This window comes from Gallus gallus, chromosome 21, assembly GCF_016699485.2.
Source record: "Gallus gallus isolate bGalGal1 chromosome 21, bGalGal1.mat.broiler.GRCg7b, whole genome shotgun sequence".
In the NCBI taxonomy this organism is placed as follows: Eukaryota; Metazoa; Chordata; class Aves; order Galliformes; family Phasianidae; genus Gallus; species Gallus gallus.
In genome coordinates, this window is record NC_052552.1 from 6379417 (window position 1) to 6399412 (window position 19996).

Consider the following 19996-nt stretch of genomic DNA (forward strand, 5'->3'; position numbering starts at 1 on the left):
AAGCAGTCTGAAAAATAATGGAGGTGCTCTTTCTGCAAAGCTGGGTGTTGAAGTCCACGTGTAAAGGATTGTTTTCCAAATTAATGATTACCCTTCTTCACTCGCAAACCACTTTGAAAACAACCAGAACCACAAACCAACACCCACCCCATTGCCGAGATGGATCTCCTTTGATTTCAAGCTCAGCTTATAATCCAAACAAAGGGAAAGCCTCGCGGTGCAGCGGTGACTGTGAACTGCTGCCCAACAGCTCCGTGGTTCAAAGAACGGCTCTCTTACAGGAGGAACCCGCTGCTCTACTGGGCAGCCGGAAACGCTGAAAGGCATTTAGAGATAGAGCACAACCCAGACGCATCGGGCTGCTAATGGCTGGTGCTTTGAGCACGCAGGAAAGCAATTAAGAGCAAGCATTAGCATGATAAAAGCAGAGCGCTCATTAGCGGGTAGAAGGGGAAGCCACAGGTCGCACTCAGAGCCGTCCATGGTCAAACCCAGCGGGCGCATTCCTGTTCCCACCGTGCTCCTCCTGTACGGCTTTTGCAGTGACTCACCTATGGAAGCACCACTTCCACGTGCTGAGCCCAGAGCAGCAGCGCTTTGAACCATCCCAGGTGAGGAGCGTTCCCCTCTCCCCATCCCCAAAAGCTTTTGGGAACAGATCGATGACCCCAAGCACCTCATCACCCCGTGGCCTTTCCCCCCGAGTAGAGTTGAGGGCACAAACTCAGCAGTCTCAATATTCAAATGCACAACTGCTGAACAATTACAGCAGTTTTTCCCAAAGCCTCTCACAAACGATTGCTCACACGTTCTCATAGAGGTAGGTTTGAAAGAACCAAGAGCACGCTGTAATTAACTTTAAGACCTTTATTAACAGATGCTTGCAGTTTGACTTGAAAAAATCAGGCGTACTTTTCATACAAATTAAAAATGAGGTTCTTAAAAATCTCAACTTGACCAGATATGAAACAATTTAAAAACCTTTAAAGGTGTATTGAGAAAAAACAGACTTTTAAAAAACGTGTTTATTGTTTCCAAAAGGAGACTTCTTTAGGTAAAAATAATAAAAACCCCATGCTGCATAGATAATGCAGATAGTTCTAGTAATCTGGTCAACAGCAAAAAGCAAGCACTTAAGGTCTTCAGTTCCAATTCTTTTGTTCATTTCTTATTGCTGGAATTTCATTTTCTTTTCTTCTTCATTTCTTAAGTCTTTTCTTTGATGACTAAACTGAAAGGAAGAGAAGTAAAGGATGATCAGACATGTCATCACATGGAGGTGTTCGGCCTACCAATGCTCACCTACAATTTAAATTCATGCTATGTTTTCACACACACACACACACACACACACCTTATCAACCACAGCTCTCAAATCAGCGCAGCACATCAGCTTGCTTTGCAGTGATGGAAACTGGCAGCTTCCATCACAAGTGAGTGCAGAGGAATCCAGAACAAGGAGCACTCATTAACACCCTCACCAGAACCTCTTTGCTCTGATACAGGCCTGCCTGCCTTTGAAAGCAAAGAACCAGTGTCTATAGAAGACAGCAGGAGCAAATAGCTCTGAGTTGAGCAGGGACCTCCCCACACTCCTCCCAGATAAGCAGCCCCAGGTGTGCCTCAGCCCAGCACAGAGAGGTCCCTGCAGAACATACTTCCAAATGTGGGCACACAGAGCAGCCCCTCTACCACCATTTCCAGCCCTTCTCAGGTGAGAAGCTCCTACCAAAATGCTCCTGAGAATTCAACATCCATTTATGAGAAGCGGATGTGTAGAGGTGGTAAAGCCAACCACACAACCCTTGGGGCAGGGCAATCAAAGCCACAAAGCTGGCAGGCCTGAGTAATTCCTGGTGTCTGTGCACACCTGTTTCTCCTAGCAGAATGCTTTCAGGTCACTATACCAGCATTAAAGTGCTACTTGTGGGTAAACTATCATAGCAGAGAGCAATTGAGGTTTTAAGATTAGCAATATTCTATGCACTTATTCCACCAGGGGAAAATTAAAGCCTGGTAGCAGAGCCCTCCCAGTTAACCAGCACTTGTACAGCAAAAGCTCACGGTTCGGTTCTGCAGAGCCAACAAGCAGTGCAGCCACTTCAGTTACAACATGCATTAGCACCATTAGCACGAGCCCTGCAAAGCAGAACTCAGAGGGAAGCATCGAAAAGAAAAGAGCCCACTATCAAATAGCCCTCCAGAGCACCCCGACGCACCCGGATGATGGTAGAGATGTTAAGCCGGTATTTACTCAGCCCCGCCCTGCTCGGCCTCGGGAGCGGACGTGTTCTCAGCTGGTGGTTCGGCTGTCTTCGTCTCTTTGCCATCTTGTGGTTTAGGGTTCTCTGGGCGTCTGCGTCTGTAGTTGAAGTTACGACGGTACCGACGTTGAGGTGGCTGCTGACCTTGGGTCTCATCTCCTTGGTTCTCTTTATCTTCTTCGTTTCCATCCTCTCTAGGCTGTCTTTGACGAGGAGGACCCCTGAAAGTCAAGCTGGGCTTTAACAATGCAGCATCTGAGCACCGCGATGTTCTGGCTGTGTTGCTAGAGCACAAGGCTAAAGCAAGAGCTGGTCTGCAGCATACCTGCGGAATCGTGGTCTGTAACCTCGATACATGTTCTGCCTGACTGGTCTGCCTTGTTCTCCTGCACCTTGGTTGTCAGCACCCTGGAAGACATGAGGCAACAAACAATCTTAGCCATACAGTCAAACCACACGGAGGGCTTCAGGGCAGACAGCGGTCTCAGTGCACGACAGCAGGCACTACACAGAGCTTCCTCTTTGCCCAATTGCTTGTAACAGAACTTAACACGCATCTGAACGCACTGCTTTTCAACAGCTGTACCTAATACCATGCAACATCTGCTCAAGCATTTTATCTCACTGCTAAACCTTACAGAGCACATCTCGAGCATCCGCAGAGCTGCATCTTATCACCCTGCTCCAAAGGAACCACATCACGTGCGTTACCTCCACTATCTCTCCCTGCACGGGAGGGTTGGAATATTGTGGTCGACGCCCGTAGGGCCTACGCATGTAGTAAGGTGGGTACCGCCGCCTGCGATAGGGACGGCGCTGCTGGGCTTGGCCTTCCGGGATGTTCTCTGCTCCTTCGTTCTTCTCCCCACTCTCACTGTTCTGGTAGTTTTGCTGGTAGTTGCGTGGAGGACCCCTGCGACGCGGATATCGTCTGTAATGGTTACGGTCTGCTGCGTATTTGCTGCCTTGCACTGGAACGCCACCAGGCCCTGTCACATTCGCTGCCTCCGCACCCTGAGGAGCAAGGAGAGCATGAGGTAAGCAGCGAGCACCAAACCAGTGTGATTCAGCACCGAGCACCAATTTGCATCCCCATTTGTAAAGCAGTGAGCAACCATTCATGTCCCTGGATGTCGTCAGGCATCTGCTCAAACCACAACGCCACAGCAAAGCCCGCAGACCGACTGTTCCAGGCATGCTCCAACACCCGAGACGCCTTTACCTTCTCTCCTTCAACCACATCAAACTCCACGGTCTCTCCATCTCCTACGCTGCGGAGGTACTTCCTGGGGTTATTCTTCTTTATGGCAGTCTGACAACATAATATGGCAAAGTTACATTCACAGGCACAGCAGGAAAACGCAACTCAGTGCATCTGAAGTTTGTGTTGGTGTTTTGGGGGGAAGGAATCTAACTACTCATTTGTTAAGATATCCTCCTGGACAAGTAATTAAGCCACAGTGGAAACTCAAAGCCAGAAGACGCATGTGCTTTACTACAGCTCTGGCCAACCTGGAGCACTGTGCAGCCTTACAGCTGTCCAGGAACATCTGCCCATATGCTTCCAGTTGGAGATACAAAATAGCCCCCAAACAATGCAAACTGTATCTGACGTTTCTCCCTAGGCACTCTGTATATTCTTATTAGGTATATGCATTGATTAAAAAAGCTTATTTGGGGTTACTTCTTATGCTGTTCAGCAGTGGATTGCATTTCTGAGTCGAGTGAATGCTCTGTAAGCACTATTCTGAGCCACATTCTACTCAACAAACACTTTTTAACAAGTGTAACAACTTCACAAATTAATGCCAGCAACAGAACTCGGGTCCATTTGTCCCCTTGACGGAATAAAAGCCATCAGAAAACACGTCCACAAGTTTCAGCATGCAAGTAGTGATTTTAGGGAGAGACAGGAAACCTTACTGCCACAAGTGAGCACGTCTCAGTGAGAAAGCAGCCTGCCTGATGTGCAAACCCAGCAGGGAAGTGTGACAGCTCTGCTTTCCTCTCAGACCCACTTGGCTAAGGTCATGCACAGCACATTTCAGAGAAGTAACACATTTCAGTTCCCAGTGCATCTTACCTGATGGACAAACACATCTTCCTTGGTGTCATTCCTGCAAGACAGCACGAAACAGAAATTCAGATGTGAGACAAGCAGCGTGCAGGCCCAGTTTTAAATTCAGCTATTTAGGGGTGAGGTGAAAGCAGAGACACCAGGATGAGCAGCTGTCAGCACTGCACTGCTCAGCTGCTCTAAGAGAAGGCTACTTCAAAGAAACATTTTGTTGGGAGCTGGGACAAGGTGCAGAGTACGTGCTGACGTTCTGTCAGTCATGCAAATGTGTTTTTTTCCTCCCTCCCCACATATCCCCCTACTCTTCACCTCCCACCAACAGAGGCTTGAAGGAAAAACACCCAACAGCAGGCAGCCCATCACTTGGGATAGCACAGTGGAAGATGTGACATCACAGGCTATGAAAAGCAGCACGCACGGCCTGCTTCCTCAGCTCCATTTCCTGCAGGCTGCAACGATGAGTGTTCCACGAGGGCAGCAGTGTGGCTAACAGACAGGCAGAGCACAGGGAGCTTCCTGCTGCACAGTTACACAGCACAGCCCCAACTGTCTTCACACTGCTGCAGAGCTGTGCTCACCACTCACAAGCTGCCTGCGGCCCAACCCTCAGGCTCACATCACACCAGCTGAGCCTTGCTGCAGTGTCAGTTCAAGTCATTCCACAGACCAATGAATCAACTGCCGAGTGCCTTTTATTTCCTAGAATATATATTATAGGCACAGCTAGTGCTGCAGTGCTCATAACTGGACTCATTTAAAGCCAGTCACTGCTCACCATAGCTTTACCACATGGCAACGACAATACTGTGAACCACTCAATCCGAGTTACAACTGCCCTGTCAGACAGCACCAGCACCACACACCCATTTCCTTGTGGAACTGATGCCTGCAAATACTACAGACATCAAGGCTGATGGAAAACAGTTAATCCAAAAGGCTACAGAAGGTGATCCTCAGGAGGCAGCTCAGCCCCAGCCCCACCAGGCAGCACCCAGAAACTCTTACAAAGCCTAACACTTCTGTCTTCACAACACGAGATCTCAGATGTTCCAATAACTGAGGACGTTTGGGGAAGCCCAGTGCCCAAGGTCCTTCAGTCACAGTGCTTACTGTGCTCTCAACAAACGCAGTGATAAGCACTCACCATCCATGCTCTCAAGTGTGGATGCTCTACACTCCTCCCAAGCTCCATTCCTGCAAGCACACGAGCTGCTCCCTGTTTCATTTAGAGCCCTTTCTACATCACAGCTCCCATTGAGGAGCACACTGGAGTTCGGGCTCAGTAAATGACTCAGTTACACTGAAGCAGACCAAGGTGGAGACGTGACATGTTAAAAACCCTCCTGGTTAATTCTAAAACCCAGCGTCTGCCACAGAATTTCTGCACTAAGCCCATCTAGGCACAGTATATGTGCTGCCACACGGATGGCGTGGGAATAACAATCAGCACTTTGCAAACAAAATAGGAAGCAGAACAGGAGGTGCCCATTCTGAAGGCCTGGTGAGACACTCAGCTCATCTTGGTGCTAGATGATGCTCTCAATATTTTTAATCTCTTTAAAAAAGAAAAAAAAAAATCAGAAGAGCAAGCAGTGATTAAGAAAACACAGCAAAGCTGTAAATACAAAGCCAGATATCAGTGTGCAGCTCCAATTATGGCAACAAGAGCAACTCAACTGCCTGCACATTCATTTATTACGCTGACAACAGCAAGAAACAACTGACAGAACTCAAGCTAGTATTTCAGAAAATAATAATAAACTTACTTAATACTAACATACTACAACCAAAGCCAATGTGAGCTGCAAGCAGACCCAAGCAAGGCTCCTGCAGCTTCCTCTGCGGAGAGCCTGAGGTATTTGGGACCAGGGGAAATGTGCTCCAGCTCAGCTCTCATCTCTTGATAACATGAGCTCACGCCGCATTTCTCATTAGGAACAGCAACCTCAGGGATTAAACAGCTGCCAAAATAATACGAGCGGGGAAGCCATTCAGATGTCTTAACTAGCTGCTCCTGCTTCCACGCTTGACTCATGTAGCAGTGTTCCAGCTATGAGTGGAACAGAAAAAAGCCTTCCCCAGAGGTAACATTAGTGACCTGTAGCTGTGCACACACCTCCAGGAGCAGCGGATGCTGCAGCAGCAGCTCTGACAGCTGTTTGACACCTGACACTCAAACACCACGTGGAGGACGCACACTGGGCAAGGCTTTTAAGCTGCTCACCAGCCAGCCAAGGAGCTCAGAGGCTTAAGATCAGGCCACAATGTAACAGATAGATGAAAAGGTGATATTTAGGTCAAACTTTCATAAAAGCATCAGTACCAACACTTGCTTCTCTGGAGAAGGATTCCCCAGCCTGCGTCCAAACCCTACAGTGGTGGATTTGAAGTCACCCAGCTCCCATTTTGTGTATCTTTCTTCAAGTTAACACACTGAGGGAATTCACACAGCACTCTCCTGCTGTCACACAGGAAAGAAGCAGCAGTGACCTCCAGCAGGAAACAGGGCTGCCCTGGGGCTTTCCCCATCCCCAGGTCCCGGCAGAGGAACGCCCTCCAGGGCTGTTCCATGACAACACCACATGAAAAACCATGGCCTCTGCAGAACCACCACCACCTGCAGGCACTCCAAACTGACTGATGGAAAAACTGTTCTCTAGATCAACTGTTGTCAAAGAAAGAATCCTCACAGCACGTTTCTCAAGGCCTCCTTACAGCCTGTGGTCTTGTGATGGCCAAGAAATCTCGCACATTTCCTCATACGCTTACAGCTTTCTGAAGAGCACCTCCTTTTAGGCATCCACCACTATTTTTAACCTGCATCAATGTCACTGGACATCACATAATCACAGAACTGTATGAGTCAGAAGGGATCTCTAGAGATCAAGTCCAGCCCCCTGCTAAGACATGTACCCCAGAGCAGGTCACACAGGCAGTGGGTATCCATGTTGGTCTTTAACATCTGCGGAGAAGGAAACACCACCACCTCTCTGGGCTGCCTGCTCCAGTGCTCCACCACTCTGACAGTAAAGTTCTTCCTTGTGCTAGTATGGAACTTCCTGTGTTCCAGTTCCTGTTCACTGCCTCTCGTTCTGCCGCTGCACACCACCAAAAACAGTCTGCCCCCACTGATGTGACCCCCACACTTTAGAAACAGTGATAAGATCCCCTCTCAGCCTTACCCTCACACCGGAGACGCTCCAGGCCCCAATCTCTCCATAGCCCTCCACTGGACTCCCCCCAGCAGTTCCCTGTCTGCCTTGAACTGGGCAGCCCAGCACTGGGCCCAGTGCTCCAGATGTGACTTCTCCAGGGCAGTGCAGAAGAGAGAAGAACCTCCGTAACCCTGCTGGCCACGCTCTGCGGGATCCCACTGGCCTTCTGGGCCACGAGAGTACATTCCTGGTTTATGGTCACCCTGTTGGCCACCAGACACCCAGATCCCTCACTGCAGAGCTCCTCTCAGCAGCTCAGCCCCCAACCCGCGCTGATGCCCACAGCTGTTCCTCCCCAACTGCATGACTCTCATCGAACCTCAGCGCTCCCTCTGCCCAACTCCCCACAGCCTGTCCTGCTCAACTTCACACAGAGGTTTAAACGAGCACCACGGCACACTGACAGCTGCAGCAACGCCCCGAGCAACAGGAAAGGCCTTAACGCAGGCCACGCCACCGCGGGTTGAGGCCCCAAAGCTCTGCCCCGATGAACGCGCCCCCTCCCCCCATCCCCGCAGCCGCCCCACTCACCTGTTGATGAAGCCGTAACCGTTCCGTACGTTGAACCATTTCACTGTTCCCAAAACCTTCGTTGCTGGGAGAGGGGGACGAAGGAGAAGAAGAGAGCGCGGGGCGCGGCGTCAGGCGCGGCACGTGGCGGGGCGGCGCACACAAAGGCCCCGCGTGGCGGACATCTTGAGCCGCGCCGCCCCGCCCCCACCCGCCGACACGCGGGGCCCGGCGGCGAGCGGCGCGCGCGCGGAGGAAAGAGGGGCGGGAGGGGGGGGGGGAGGGAAGGGGGAGCGGGCGCGCGCCCAACGGCCGCCGCGGGGGAAGGGGGCGCGCGCCGCGCTGTGAGGAAGCGCGCGCAGCTCCGGGGGTGGGGATGTGAGGAGATGGGGGGGGGGGGGGGGGAAGGGGCGCGCGCGCCGCCCGTTGAGGCCCTCCCCCGCCCCGCGGCCCGCTCCCTCCCTCACCGATGACCTTCTTGTCCCCGCCGGCGGGAGGCGCCGCCGAGGCCAGGCCGCTGCTCCCGTTCCCGCTGCCGCCGTTAGGTTTGGAGTCGGCGGGGGCGGCGGCGGGGGCCGCCGCGGGGACGGGGGCGGCGGGCGGCTGGGTCTCGGCCTCGCTGCTCATGGCGGCGGCTGTTCGGTGCGGACGGTGGTGGTGACTGGCTGTTTGCGCCGCCTCCCGCGGTGTGATGGTGACTGAGGCCGGCCGTGGGGGGGCTGCTCCCTGCTCCGGGCTCGCTGAGCTCCGCTCTCCGCTCCCGATACCGATCGAACTGGCCACAATGGCGGCCCGCACCGGCTAGCCACTCCGCGCGCCCCGCCCACGCGCAACGGTATTGGCCGCTCGCCCCGCCCGTCAGACAACGAGCCAATCCCATAGGCCCTTCCCCGCCCGGCGGCAGCCGCTTACGGAACGTTCGTTGGCCGCGCCACCTGTCTTTCCTCATTTGGGCGTTCCTATTGGCAGCTCGGCCAGCGGTTGCTGGGCTTCTCTTTCTTCCCGCCTACCTCCGCGCCCCGCCCCCGAGCTCTGATTGGCCGCCGCCGCTGAGCGGGGCTGAGGCTCCCAGCGCTGCGGGCCCGGCGGGGGCAGCGTGCGCGGCCACGCGGCGCGACCGGCGTTGGTCCCGGGGCCGTTCCGCACGCGCACGGCCGGTGCCCCTCGCGGCGCTCAGCCGCGGCGAACTGAGCCGTCCCACAACCGCGCAGTGCCCGGGAGCCCCGGGGACAGCTCAGCTGTGGTGGCACCGCTCCCGAGGAGCTGCTCTCATTACACCCGGGTATTTCCTCAAGGCAAACGCCTCTAATTGAGCTATTTAAGAGCCAGGCCGCGGCCCCGGCTCTGAGGGCTCTTCAAAGCCTGGTTTTTAATTAGCCTTTTCCCAGCGACACCTCCGTGCCTCCGCCCACAGGGACATTACGTTTGTTGTGACGGAGCCCTTCTGCGGTGAGGTGCTGGAATAGCTGCGCAGAGAGGCTGTGGATGCCCCGTCCATCCCTGGAGGTGTGCAAGGCCAGGTTGGATCGCTGGGCAGCCTGGGCTGGTATTAAACGTGGAGGTCGGTGGCCCTGCATGCAGTGGGGGGGTTGGAGCTTCGTGATCCTTGAGGTCCCTTCCAACCCGGCCCATTCTGTGATTCTATGGAATGTCAGAAAATACAACGGCATACAGATGAGAGGGTCATACAAAACAGAGAAGTGAGAGCTGCTTATCAGTTTTACCAATAACCGGGGAGGAATCCTCAAATCTCAGTGATGAAGCCTGTGAGGACGTGGCCTCCAATGGCTAATAAGCTCAGGACAGCTTTTGAGGAGGGGCACATTGCAGGGGCTGGAGGTGAACATGATGTTCAGATGAGTAACAGGCAGTCAAACTGCCTCCAGTTGCAATGTCCACAGTCAGAGGAAGATGCTGGAGCTCAGACAGAGGATAACGATCATCTGCTCTACAGCAGATTCCAGAATTTGCTTCACACATGACTGAAGGGTGACTTCATCGCAGGAAATTAAACACAAAAATAATGGTGTTTGACAGAACTCTCAGCCAGCAAGTAAGGAACAGCAAGATCCACAGGCTGGGAAGCTGAAACTCAATACATTCAGTGTCCAAGGTAGATAAATGTAACAGGATATAATTAACCACTGAAACAACTTTCAAGAGGTTGTAATGGATTTGCCACTGTTAGATATTAATTTTGGGAAGCTGTGTGACCCCTGCTATGCAGGAAGTACAACTGGCTGATCACAGTGATATAAATACATCAGGCTGAGAAAATGCTGCTGAGCCTGGACTCAGAAATAGGCTGGTTTCCCTGGTGAGAAAGCAGAGTGAATTTGGGTCCCCACAGCCAGAACTGTGAACCTCAGCACTGCAGCTGGAGGCAGAGCTCCCCTGAGCTGCCTGGAGCCAAGCTCATGCCTAAACCCCATAGAGAAAGGGCACCCAGATGCATTCCCTGAGCACGAGCAACAGCTGAACATCTCATTTTTTGCTCACCTCTATCTCACAGCTGTTACCCAGGTCCAGTTTTCTCCTCCATGTGAGGAATTTTCAGCCCTTGTCTCCTAGGAGAAGTCTTGGCTATGTGTATGGGAACTGTTGAATCACGGCCTGAGCCTCTGATTGATTAGCTGAGGCAAGCATAGAGTCAGCTGTGGGAGCACAGGTGAAGGCAATCCAGCTGTGTGAATGCAAAGGGTGGAGCCTGGCTGCACCTCTCCTAGATCCCATTTAAGGGCTGAGTGCCACTGAGGAAGGATCTGTCTCTGGAGATCGCTCCTCTTGGAGTTGTTCTGTGAGCCTACAACACAGGTGAGCACTTTGCATTTCTTTCAGATTATCCCTTTCCAACACGATAATCTCCCTAGCTTTACCATCTGTGGATCCCAATCTGACCACACTATTCTCTTTATTCATTGATTACACAACGCCATTCTGTATCTTTGACGACTATAAAGTATGCAAAGCCAGGATGTGAATGGGATGGTATGCTTTGTTTCCTTCATCACCTGGCATACTGAGCAGGAGAGAATAAAGTGCAAGCATCCTCAGCAGCTGTGCAATCCCACAACCTGTCCTAAAGATTTTAAGCAGCTATTACATAGCAGATGACACCAAGCGTGCCTACAGGATCTGTCCTCTGACACGGCAGCATCAGACCACACCTCCCTGAGACAGCCCCACACACTGCACCTCAGGCAAAGATCATAAAGCATTCTGCTGTGCGAGGAGCAATGGGGCGGATCAGGATGGGACAAAGTCCCCGGTGACTGGGAAAAGGGACACATCACTCCCATTGTTAAAAGGAGAAAGGAGGAGCCGGGGAACTACAGGCCTGGTGAGCCTCACCTCTGTGCCTGTGAAGATCATGGAGCAGATGCTCCTAGAAGCTGTGTTAAGGCACATAAGAGATGAAGAGGTGATTCAAGACAGCCAGCATGGGTTCACCAAGGGCAGATCGTGCCTGACCAATCTGGTGGCCTTCTGTGATGGAGTGATGGCTTTGGTGGAGGGGGGAAGGCCAATGGATGTCATCTACCTGGACTGCTGCAAGGCCTTTGACATGGTCCCTCACCACATCCTTCTCTCTAAATCAGAGAGGTGTGGATCTGAAGGATGGACTGTTCAGTGGATTAGGAAGTGGCTGGCTGGACGCAGCCAAAGGGTTGTGATCAATGGGTCTGTCAGGGTGGAGGCGGTCACAAGGGGTGTCCCTCAGGGATCGGTCTTGGGACCGGTGCTCTTCAACATCTCCATCAATGACAGACAATGGCATCGAGTGCACCCTCAGCAAGTTTGCAGATGGCACCAAGCTGAGCAGTGCAGTCGATACACTGGAAGGGAGGGAAGCCATCCCAAGGGATCAGCCATCCCAAGGGACAGGCTGCAGAAGTGGGCCCATGAGAGCCTAATGAGGTTCAATAAAGCCAAGCGCAGGGTGCTGCATTGGGTCGGGGCAATCCCAGGTATTTATACAAACTGGGGGAAGATCTCCTTGAGAGCAGCCCTGCGGAGAAGGACTTGGGGGTCCTGGCAGACCCACTGCTGGACGTGAGCCAGCAGTGCGCCTGCAGCCCAGAAGGCCAACTGTGTTCTGGGCTGCATTAAAACAGGGGTGGCCAGCAGGGAGAGGGAGGTGACTGTGCCCCTCTACTCAGCTCTTGTGAGGTCTCATCTGGAGTACTGCATCCAGGCCTGGGGCCCCCAGCACAGGAAGGACGTGGAGCTCTTGGAGCAGGTCCAGGAGAGCCACTAAGATGGTCAGAGGGCTGGAGCACCTCTCCTATGAGGAAAGGTTGAGAGAACTGGGCTTGTTTAGCTTGGAGAAGAGACAGCTCTGGGGAGACCTCATTGTGGCCTTCCAGTACTTGAAGGGAGCATATAAACAGGAGGGGGAACGGCTGTTTACGAGGGTGGATAGTGACAGGACAAGGGGGAATGGTTTTAAACTGGGACAGGGGAGATTTAGGTTGGATATTAGGAAGAAGTTTCTCACCCAGAGGATGGTGAAGCACTGAACAGGTTGCCCAAGGAAGTTGTGGATGCTCCATCCCTGAAGGCATTCAAGGCCAGGCTGGATATGGCTCTGGGCAGCCTGGTCTGCTGGTTGGTGACCCTACATGTAGCAGGAGGTTGAAAGTCGATGATCTTTGAGGTCCTTTTCAACCCAGGCCATTCTATGATTCTATGATGGAAGCGACTACATGTGATGGAAGACTTTGTGCAACCTCTCTGATATTTAATCTGCTGCAGAGAAAACTCACCTTGGTGCCCAGTGCCAACAAAGGGTGACTTCGAGCTGCCCAGCAGGTGAGCTTGCAAACCCAGTCTGACAATGACATGTTTTCCACAAACCTGCAGCCTCACCTTTGTTCTCTACAACCATTCAGGAGCTCTGAATTCTATGGCATGCTCATTCTCTGCCTGCTAGCCAAAAGGCCTTCCATTAACACCCTTCTAACACTCATGTCGATTCCTCTAACACCTGTGGCATAAAAGAGCCCAATGCCTTTTGGCCCAGGATATGCCAGATGAGGGCTAACAGTGGAACTCACCCCAGAGACCGGAAAATTCTGCCCATCATGCCTTTATCCTGGCCTGTGCTTCAATGAAGTTGCATGTAGAAAGGTTCAGGACATCCCCCAGAACTTCTCTGCCAGGGCAGCCTCACAGCCAGAGCTGCTGTAGCACAGCTCAGGTGTGTTCCTTTCATCTCTCCTTTCCCCCTAGCAAATGCCCTGCAGCAATGCCTCTCACCACCACACACAGGAAACATTCTCTACCGAATCAGCTAGGGGTAATGCACACAGCACAGTGAAGGCAGTACGCCTTTTTGCCCAAAGAATCCACTCCCAAGCATGTTTACTGATATCCACTACGCACGTATTTAACAAAAATCCTTTATTTACATCTCAACATACTTAAAAAAATGATATATGCCAATTATTTAATGATTTCAGGAGCACGTCTGTGAGGAGGACTGGGACAGCAGGGGAACTGGAGCTGCACGGAGCCTGCAAAGGCCTATCCACCCACAAGGGAGCACTGAAACAAAGGAGAACAGTCCCAGACACTCAGCAGCCACCTTCAGCATCCCACAGCAGCAGCACTGGGTGCTGAAGTGTGTACTACATGCTGCATGCTCCAGCTCATGTCAAACCTGTCTCCACTCCAGGCACGTGTGTCTGGCTCTGGCTTTATAACCAACACTGCCTGTTTCTCTGGGCTGATTTTAAAGGATCTTTACAAATGACTCATTTAACTGTCTGAAGATGGGGGAGATGAACCCCATTCCTGTCAAGAGGCAGCTGAAAGGCAGCAGTGTGCAGAAAGATGTTTCCTAAGATGTGGCTAGGAAGCAAGCAGATGCCTAGAACTGAAGATATGCAGCTGGATGTTGACTAGACATCATACATAAAGGCTCCAAAGAAAAATGATCAACAGGTCTGGGTCTGAGGACAGCCCTAAAGGGGACCCAGCCCACCAGCACAGCTCTTTCCACCAGCAAGAAAGCCTATTAACAAAGCTGTCCCCATCTCCAAAAGCCTATAAATGCCAGCAGAAGTACCGAGTGACTGCATTCCATACTGTCACTTCATCAAAAAGAAGTATTTGAAGCACTGCAGATCTGAAAGGCTTTACCATGCCAGCAGGGATGTCTTCATGGGTAATTCCAGACATCTTTGGAAATCATATAAAGGAAGGTTAAAAACTGTGTGGAGTGTTTTTGTCAGTGCCTGCCTGCTGAAATTTGAAAAGTCAGCAACCAAACGGCTCATACAGCAGATTTTTGATAAGCTGCAGCCTGACACATTGAAATCTGGTCAGATTTGCTTAAATGCTTGTGGTATTTTTATAGTGAAAAATGCAAACAGACTACTCTGTGTTAGCCTGAGTTCAGCCTTCCACCTATTTGGTTTAACCAAAATGAAGCCTGGGTAATTCTGGAAACATTTCCCTTTGTATGAGGACAGCAGTGTTCTTCTGAATTAAGGTAAGGCTCTGTAACACAGCAATTCCCCAGCCCTCCCATAGTGGCTGCCCTATGGCTGCAGAGAGCAGGGAGGCTCGAGTCCTCTCTTTCTGCAGCACTACTCTTGATCCCTGCCTGTACCACACATGGATGCTCTGCTTTCTGTAGCAACAGGAGAGGGCACTTAGCTGCAGGTTAATGATCCCCCCACTCCCTCCTGCCTGAGTAGCTGAATTCCTCCTGCAGACCCCTTTTCATCCACTACTTTCTGAAGCTGAGGCTTCAAGGCAGCCTAACCCCACCCAAAGCAGGGCTGACCCCGTTTTCCCTCAGACTGCAGCCACAAAATCCTTTCCATCTAGTGCTGCTTTTGGTCTTTACGTAGCTTGAAGGGAAAATGCTTCAGGGATTTGAGCTGGTAAAAAAAATCGTGCTATCAGAGAAGCATTTTCTGACGGTTCAGTGAGCTGAGCCAACTTTCTGCAAGCTCATACAAATGTGATATACAAATACAAGTCAAGAGAAAGGTAAGGAGCACAGAAACCCACTGTTCAGCTTCACTGCATGCCTCAGAAGACTGAGACTTACCCCATTCCTGCTCCATTGCTTTACATTTCCCCACACTGAGAGATCACAACTGGCAGCTTGGGTTTGTTATTCGGTCCTGTAGGCACGTTCTGGGGACAGATGGATATATAACATTACACCTCATCAAAACAGCAAACCCAGTGATACCTAATGGTTGGCAGCTCTGCCTTTTGCATTCTCTGATGGCAGAGGCTCTCATGCCCATTTCCCAACCCAGAACAGGAGCGTGCCATGATGTCAGTAACTGCTCTTTGTTAAACCTGCTCACCATCCTGCCATGGCACCCAGTCACCCTATTCATCAGAACACGTTATCCTGGCAGCTCATCAGAAGATCAGCTTAACTTTTCTAATTAGATACGCCAATCACAGATCAGCAGAACTGATGATTTAGTACCCAGTGAATAATCCTAGGCAATGGCACGGAAGTGATCTGCTTCACACTCCTGTCTGATGGAACAGCTTTTCAATTCAGCTTCCTGAACAAATGCAAAGCGCTGCAAATCAAGCTAGGAGAATAAAATCCCTGCTCAAAGCCTAACCAGCAACCATGGGAGCATAGCATTTCCAAAGTCAATCTGAATGACAGACTTTGTCACAACGGATTTCCTATTATCTTACACTGAAGACAACTGATAACACCAGTTATTGTCAGCGGTATTCCCTGGTATTCATTGAACAGTAGAGAACAGAATAACCACCGTTGCTCTCCCATGACTTTCCAGCATGGATTTCATAGAGAAAAAAGTCAAATTCCACTTACTTCGATTTTTCTCATTACCAACAGCCCATCAACGATTTTACCTAGAATGAGAAAATGCACCCACTTCAGTGTTGTGTTTCAACCTCTGCTGCCTTCCCCAACACATACAATCCCTGTTCCTCCTGAAAGCACATCTCATACCTACAAACTCAGCTGAAAACTCCATTTGGATGCCAGCCCCACTCTGACAGCACAGTAGAAAGGTATCCCTTCATCCTTCATCCCTTGTCCCATCTGCATTGGCACGAGGATTTATATACTAACAACGATACAGTGATCAAGGATCTGATCTGGATTAAAGTTAAGCTGAGAAAAAAACGTTTCTAATGATGCATCTCAATATCTGGCTGTACAAATACCTCTGCTGGCACAATGGACGGGGAAGGAACAAGGAGTCCACAGCTGTTTATTTACAGCTACGGCTGTGCCATAGAAACTGTCCAAGAGTCTGTATGCCAGGCCTGCATGGCAGGTACTCACCGAACACAACGTGTTTTCCATCCAACCAGTCACACTTGGAGCACGTAATGAAGAACTGACACCCGTTAGTACTTGGACCACTGTTTGCCTGCAGGTTGAAAACATCAAAATGCAAAGTGTACAAATTAGGACTTCCCAAAGCTGAAGGCAGAGACATCTCACATTGGATAGAGCTGTTCCTTTAGAACTAGCCTAGCTGCCTTTTATTAAGCTTACTGCTTCACAAACCAAAGGAAACAAGACAGACATTTGCAGGAGAGCACCTGTGCTTGGACACGGTGTACTATCAAGTCAGGTCCTGCTAATGTGTGCAAGTACACAACATCTTTACTGGCTACAACATCACACTGGGGAAATAGTGTTATAAAAAATACCACAGTAACACTGCTATGGCTCTGAAACTCCACAGTCTTTGTTTCCTCCTTGCTCAGGTCAGTGTTCAACAAAAGTACATGGGAAGAAGAAGACCCCCCACTCATTGCTGTACAAGATCTGCAATCATCAAGCCCTTCTGAAAGCTCAGCAAACAAAACATGTCCTTCAACTCCAACAGGTAAGAAGAATGGATGCTGGAGGATCAGGACTGCTGCGTTGCTCAATTCATGAGCAACCTTCTGACTGGTACTTACAACACAGGTCTTTCAGACCTTCCATCCCACTGTAGAGATTCCTAATGTCTGCCAAATACAATTTATACATTCAGGAAAAGGGCAGAGAGAAAATACCAAAAGCTATCAGTCTTCATTTTATACTTACCATAGAAAGCAGGCCAGGAGCAGAGTGTTTCAGCTTGAAGTTTTCATCTGCAAAAGGACCCCTATATATACTGGCTACTCCAGTGCCATCTCCCTGCACAAGAGAGGCAATTAGTCAGGCACAACATTAGTCCTGTAGTATGAACTTGAAATAAGTAAGCAAAATCACAGTGTTAAACTCAGCCCAAAAGAGATGCTGCACTGCCATTATATATACCAGTGGTGAACACGTTCAGATGTTTCATTCCTTTCTGCCAAATCAACACACCTTGCCCTTACTACAAGCACAAGCACTCAGACCTCAAGACTTGATTTATAAAACACAGCAGCATGGCCCAAAACTGCTGCACTGCGAAGAGACTCCTGTATACTGCCAAAAGGACTGAGACCCTTCAGCAGAATGACAGTGAGGAACCTTTCAGAGAAAGCTGCAGAAGCAATTCAAACACATATGTCTAGCACAGTCAGTTAAATTCACCATTCTAAAAGCAATTTCCCTGTGTTGATTTAGTTTGATTCAGCCCCATTTATTCTGTCTGGCTGCAGCCTGTCTCCATTTATTGCCTTTCCACTCAATATACACTTTCTTTATTAAGCCTGACTTGATTTAAACTCTCTCTTGGAATAGAGGCTTGGTTCGTGTACTTAAGCATCTCTTCTCACACATACATCAGAGATCTCTGCCTCTTAGTAGGGGGACAGGAGAAACAGGAAGGACAAGAGGGTGAAAAGAAAACCTCTGCAAGTTTGAAAAACCCCTAGCTATATCTTCATGCTGTTAGAGAGAGAAAACATGGGGAAGGATGAGTTGCATGCTGTACATCATAGGAAGGAGACAAAAGCACTGTAGTAGTACATACGTTTACGAAGTCACCTCCTTGGATCATGAAATCCTTTATTACCCTAAAAAAGTAAAGCAATACTTAGTTCCCAGTAGAAAAACGTCTTGTGAATGTCTGTGACAGTGAGCTGGTCTACAAACAGTGAGCATTAACAGTATTTGACAGCACCCAAAGGGCAGACAGCAGAAGCTACACCCTTGAGGCAGGTCTCAAAGCCACCTAATGCTATTAAGTCTCTGAACAAAAGCAGAAGTACCACCTGTGGAAAGTGCTTCCTTTATAACCTATAGGGACGCCATCTTTCCTATAAGAAAACAAAAAGGAAAATCATTACAACTCATTGTAAATCCCAACGCAAAACCCTCCCAGGAGTTGACGTTCCCAAAGGGTTGCACTGTACATTAGGAGCTGGCTTAATATATCACCTACCAACCCACCTCCTTGACCCCATCTGGATCCTGATTTTGCACTGATGCTACCAGAGACCAAGGGAAGCCTCGAATGGGCACAGCTGTTTGCAATATCTATTTCATCATCTCAACAGAATCCCACTGTAATTGCAGTACAGACATCTGTGCCACGATGTGCTGCATCCCCCCCCCCCCCTTTTTTTTTTTACAGGCAAGGTATTTTTAGAGCAATGAGAGTATGACCAAATTTGTGCCCAAAAGGAAAAGACTGCCACTTCTGTGACTCACTGAGACAGCCATGCTTTCATCAGAGCAGATTTACGTACTTGGAAGTGGGCCATCTTTCCCACCACCCAGCCCAGTCTGTCTGAGAATGGTAGGTAAAAGGTGAAAATAACCCACATACCTGAATTCACCTGTACAGAACTGCCTGGAAAAGAAAAAACATAGAAAAGCCCAGCATAAGCCACTTCTGAATTCTGAGGACACAAAGGGTGGCATTGAGCAAATATGCACTGAAAGCTGTACAGAACTTGGTGTATTCATGTGGGGATGAAACAGGGATCATTGGTAACCACTCAGTGCTTCCGTTTCAAAACAGAGTTGTGAGAAGATATTGAGAAAGTTGAGATATTTAACCATCTGTTTGTAAGAGACAGCGTGCGTGGAGCAGGGCACTGTGCCTCACAGAGGACAGACCACGTTCACTTCTCTGGAACTGGAAAGTCCAGGTGGGACATTCTGCTCTCAAGGGTAGAGAATGGGGTGGTAAGGAGGTTTTTACCATGACATGAAAGTATTGCCTTTCATATACGAACTGAGTGTATCAGAAGCTCCACAGAAAGAGCAGAGAGGGACCGCAGCCTTTCCCCTTCGGGTCAGGACTCTCCTGGGGATTAGGGTGCTGCAGGTCACGGGCAGCACTATGGGGACACAGAACTGAAATGGATGCAGCCACCCACTGCCACACTCCTGGATGCCCCTCGCAGCCCGGTTGCAGGCAGCCAGCCCCGGGCAGGGCGCCCGGCTGAGCCCGTGGTCACGCCAGCTGCTCCTCACCTGAAGTTCTCTGCGGTTTTGGGCACGACATCAGCAAACAGCTCGATCTTCATGCGGCCGACCTCCTGCAGAGACAGCAGCCGGCTCAGCCCGCTCCCCCACACCCCGCCCCAGCGCAGCTCCCGCCCGCTGCCGCCCCCCGCGCCCCGCCGCTCCTTCTCACGCAACCGCCGGGGCAGCCAAGGAGACGGGGAATGGCCCGGAGGGAGCGGCTACGGCATCGTGGTTCGCTCGGCCCGGAGAAGGGGAACCCGAGGGCAGGCACTGTGGCGGCCCGCAGTTCCCGCCGCCCACCTGCCCGCCGATGGTGACATCGAAGAACACCACGGGGTTGTTGGGGTTGGCCGCCAGCACCGCCATGACGGCCGCCTCACCCGGAAGCGGAAGCGGAGTAGAGGGGACGCGGCTACGCGCCGTCTAGCGGGCGGAAGCTGTAGTACGTGCAACGTCAGCACGTAGCGTACGTCACGTAACGGCGCTGCGTCACCGTTGCGGCGGTCTGTCCTCGGGGCAGTCCCAGCGCGGGCTGTGGGTGTGCGATCAGTTGGGAGCCCCTCTG

The 19996-nt window shown here is 50.8% G+C and overlaps 2 protein-coding genes across 6 annotated transcripts; both read right to left on the bottom strand.

Annotated features, from left to right (window-relative positions):
- Positions 1-854: 854 nt before the first annotated feature.
- On the bottom strand, positions 855-8874 carry YBX1 (Y-box binding protein 1). 2 transcript variants are annotated; one of them, NM_204414.2, is made up of 8 exons: positions 8534-8874; positions 8088-8151; positions 4348-4381; positions 3487-3576; positions 2976-3278; positions 2590-2672; positions 2220-2485; positions 855-1231 (listed from the first exon to the last, which is right to left on the bottom strand). In NM_204414.2, the coding sequence occupies exons 1-7, from the start codon at positions 8691-8693 to the stop codon at positions 2251-2253; spliced, it is 969 nt and encodes a 322-aa protein (NP_989745.2). In that variant the 5' UTR covers positions 8694-8874; the 3' UTR covers positions 855-1231; positions 2220-2250. The 2 variants fall into 2 exon arrangements, with proteins under 2 accessions (NP_989745.2, XP_015152295.1); XM_015296809.3 differs by lacking the exon at positions 855-1231 and having other exon boundaries at positions 2243-2497; positions 8534-8843.
- Positions 8875-9360: 486 nt separating this feature from the next.
- PPIH (peptidylprolyl isomerase H) lies at positions 9361-19820 on the bottom strand. 4 transcript variants are annotated; one of them, XM_015296931.4, is made up of 10 exons: positions 19732-19820; positions 19438-19502; positions 18785-18808; positions 18228-18272; positions 17987-18029; positions 17128-17220; positions 16372-16459; positions 15892-15932; positions 15130-15218; positions 9361-9707 (listed from the first exon to the last, which is right to left on the bottom strand). In XM_015296931.4, the coding sequence occupies exons 1-9, from the start codon at positions 19795-19797 to the stop codon at positions 15150-15152; spliced, it is 534 nt and encodes a 177-aa protein (XP_015152417.1). In that variant the 5' UTR covers positions 19798-19820; the 3' UTR covers positions 9361-9707; positions 15130-15149. The 4 variants fall into 4 exon arrangements, with proteins under 4 accessions (XP_015152417.1, NP_001264841.1, XP_046759129.1 ...); NM_001277912.2 differs by lacking the exon at positions 9361-9707 and adding an exon at positions 13453-13613; XM_025142539.3 differs by lacking the exon at positions 9361-9707 and adding an exon at positions 13856-14249.
- Between the last annotated feature and the right edge of the window lie 176 nt (positions 19821-19996).

Bases quoted from the DNA above. Each gene is read 5' to 3' on its own strand.
- YBX1 (XM_015296809.3), bottom strand. From the start codon at position 8,693: ATGAGCAGCGAGGCCGAGACCCAGCCGCCCGCCGCCCCCGTCCCCGCG. The intron at 4,382-8,087 runs GTGAGTGGGGCG...GCTGTCTTGCAG, and splicing joins GGTTACGGCTTCATCAACAG to GAATGACACCAAGGAAGATG. The intron at 3,279-3,486 runs GTAAAGGCGTCT...CTTGCTCCTCAG, and splicing joins ATGTGGTTGAAGGAGAGAAG to GGTGCGGAGGCAGCGAATGT.
- PPIH (XM_015296931.4), bottom strand. From the start codon at position 19,797: ATGGCGGTGCTGGCGGCCAACCCCAACAACCCCGTGGTGTTCTTCGAT. The intron at 18,273-18,784 runs GTATGTGGGTTA...GTTTTCTTATAG, and splicing joins TTCTGTACAGGTGAATTCAG to GAAAGATGGCGTCCCTATAG. The intron at 15,219-15,891 runs GTAAGTGGAATT...ATCTGTCCCCAG, and splicing joins TGGTAATGAGAAAAATCGAA to AACGTGCCTACAGGACCGAA.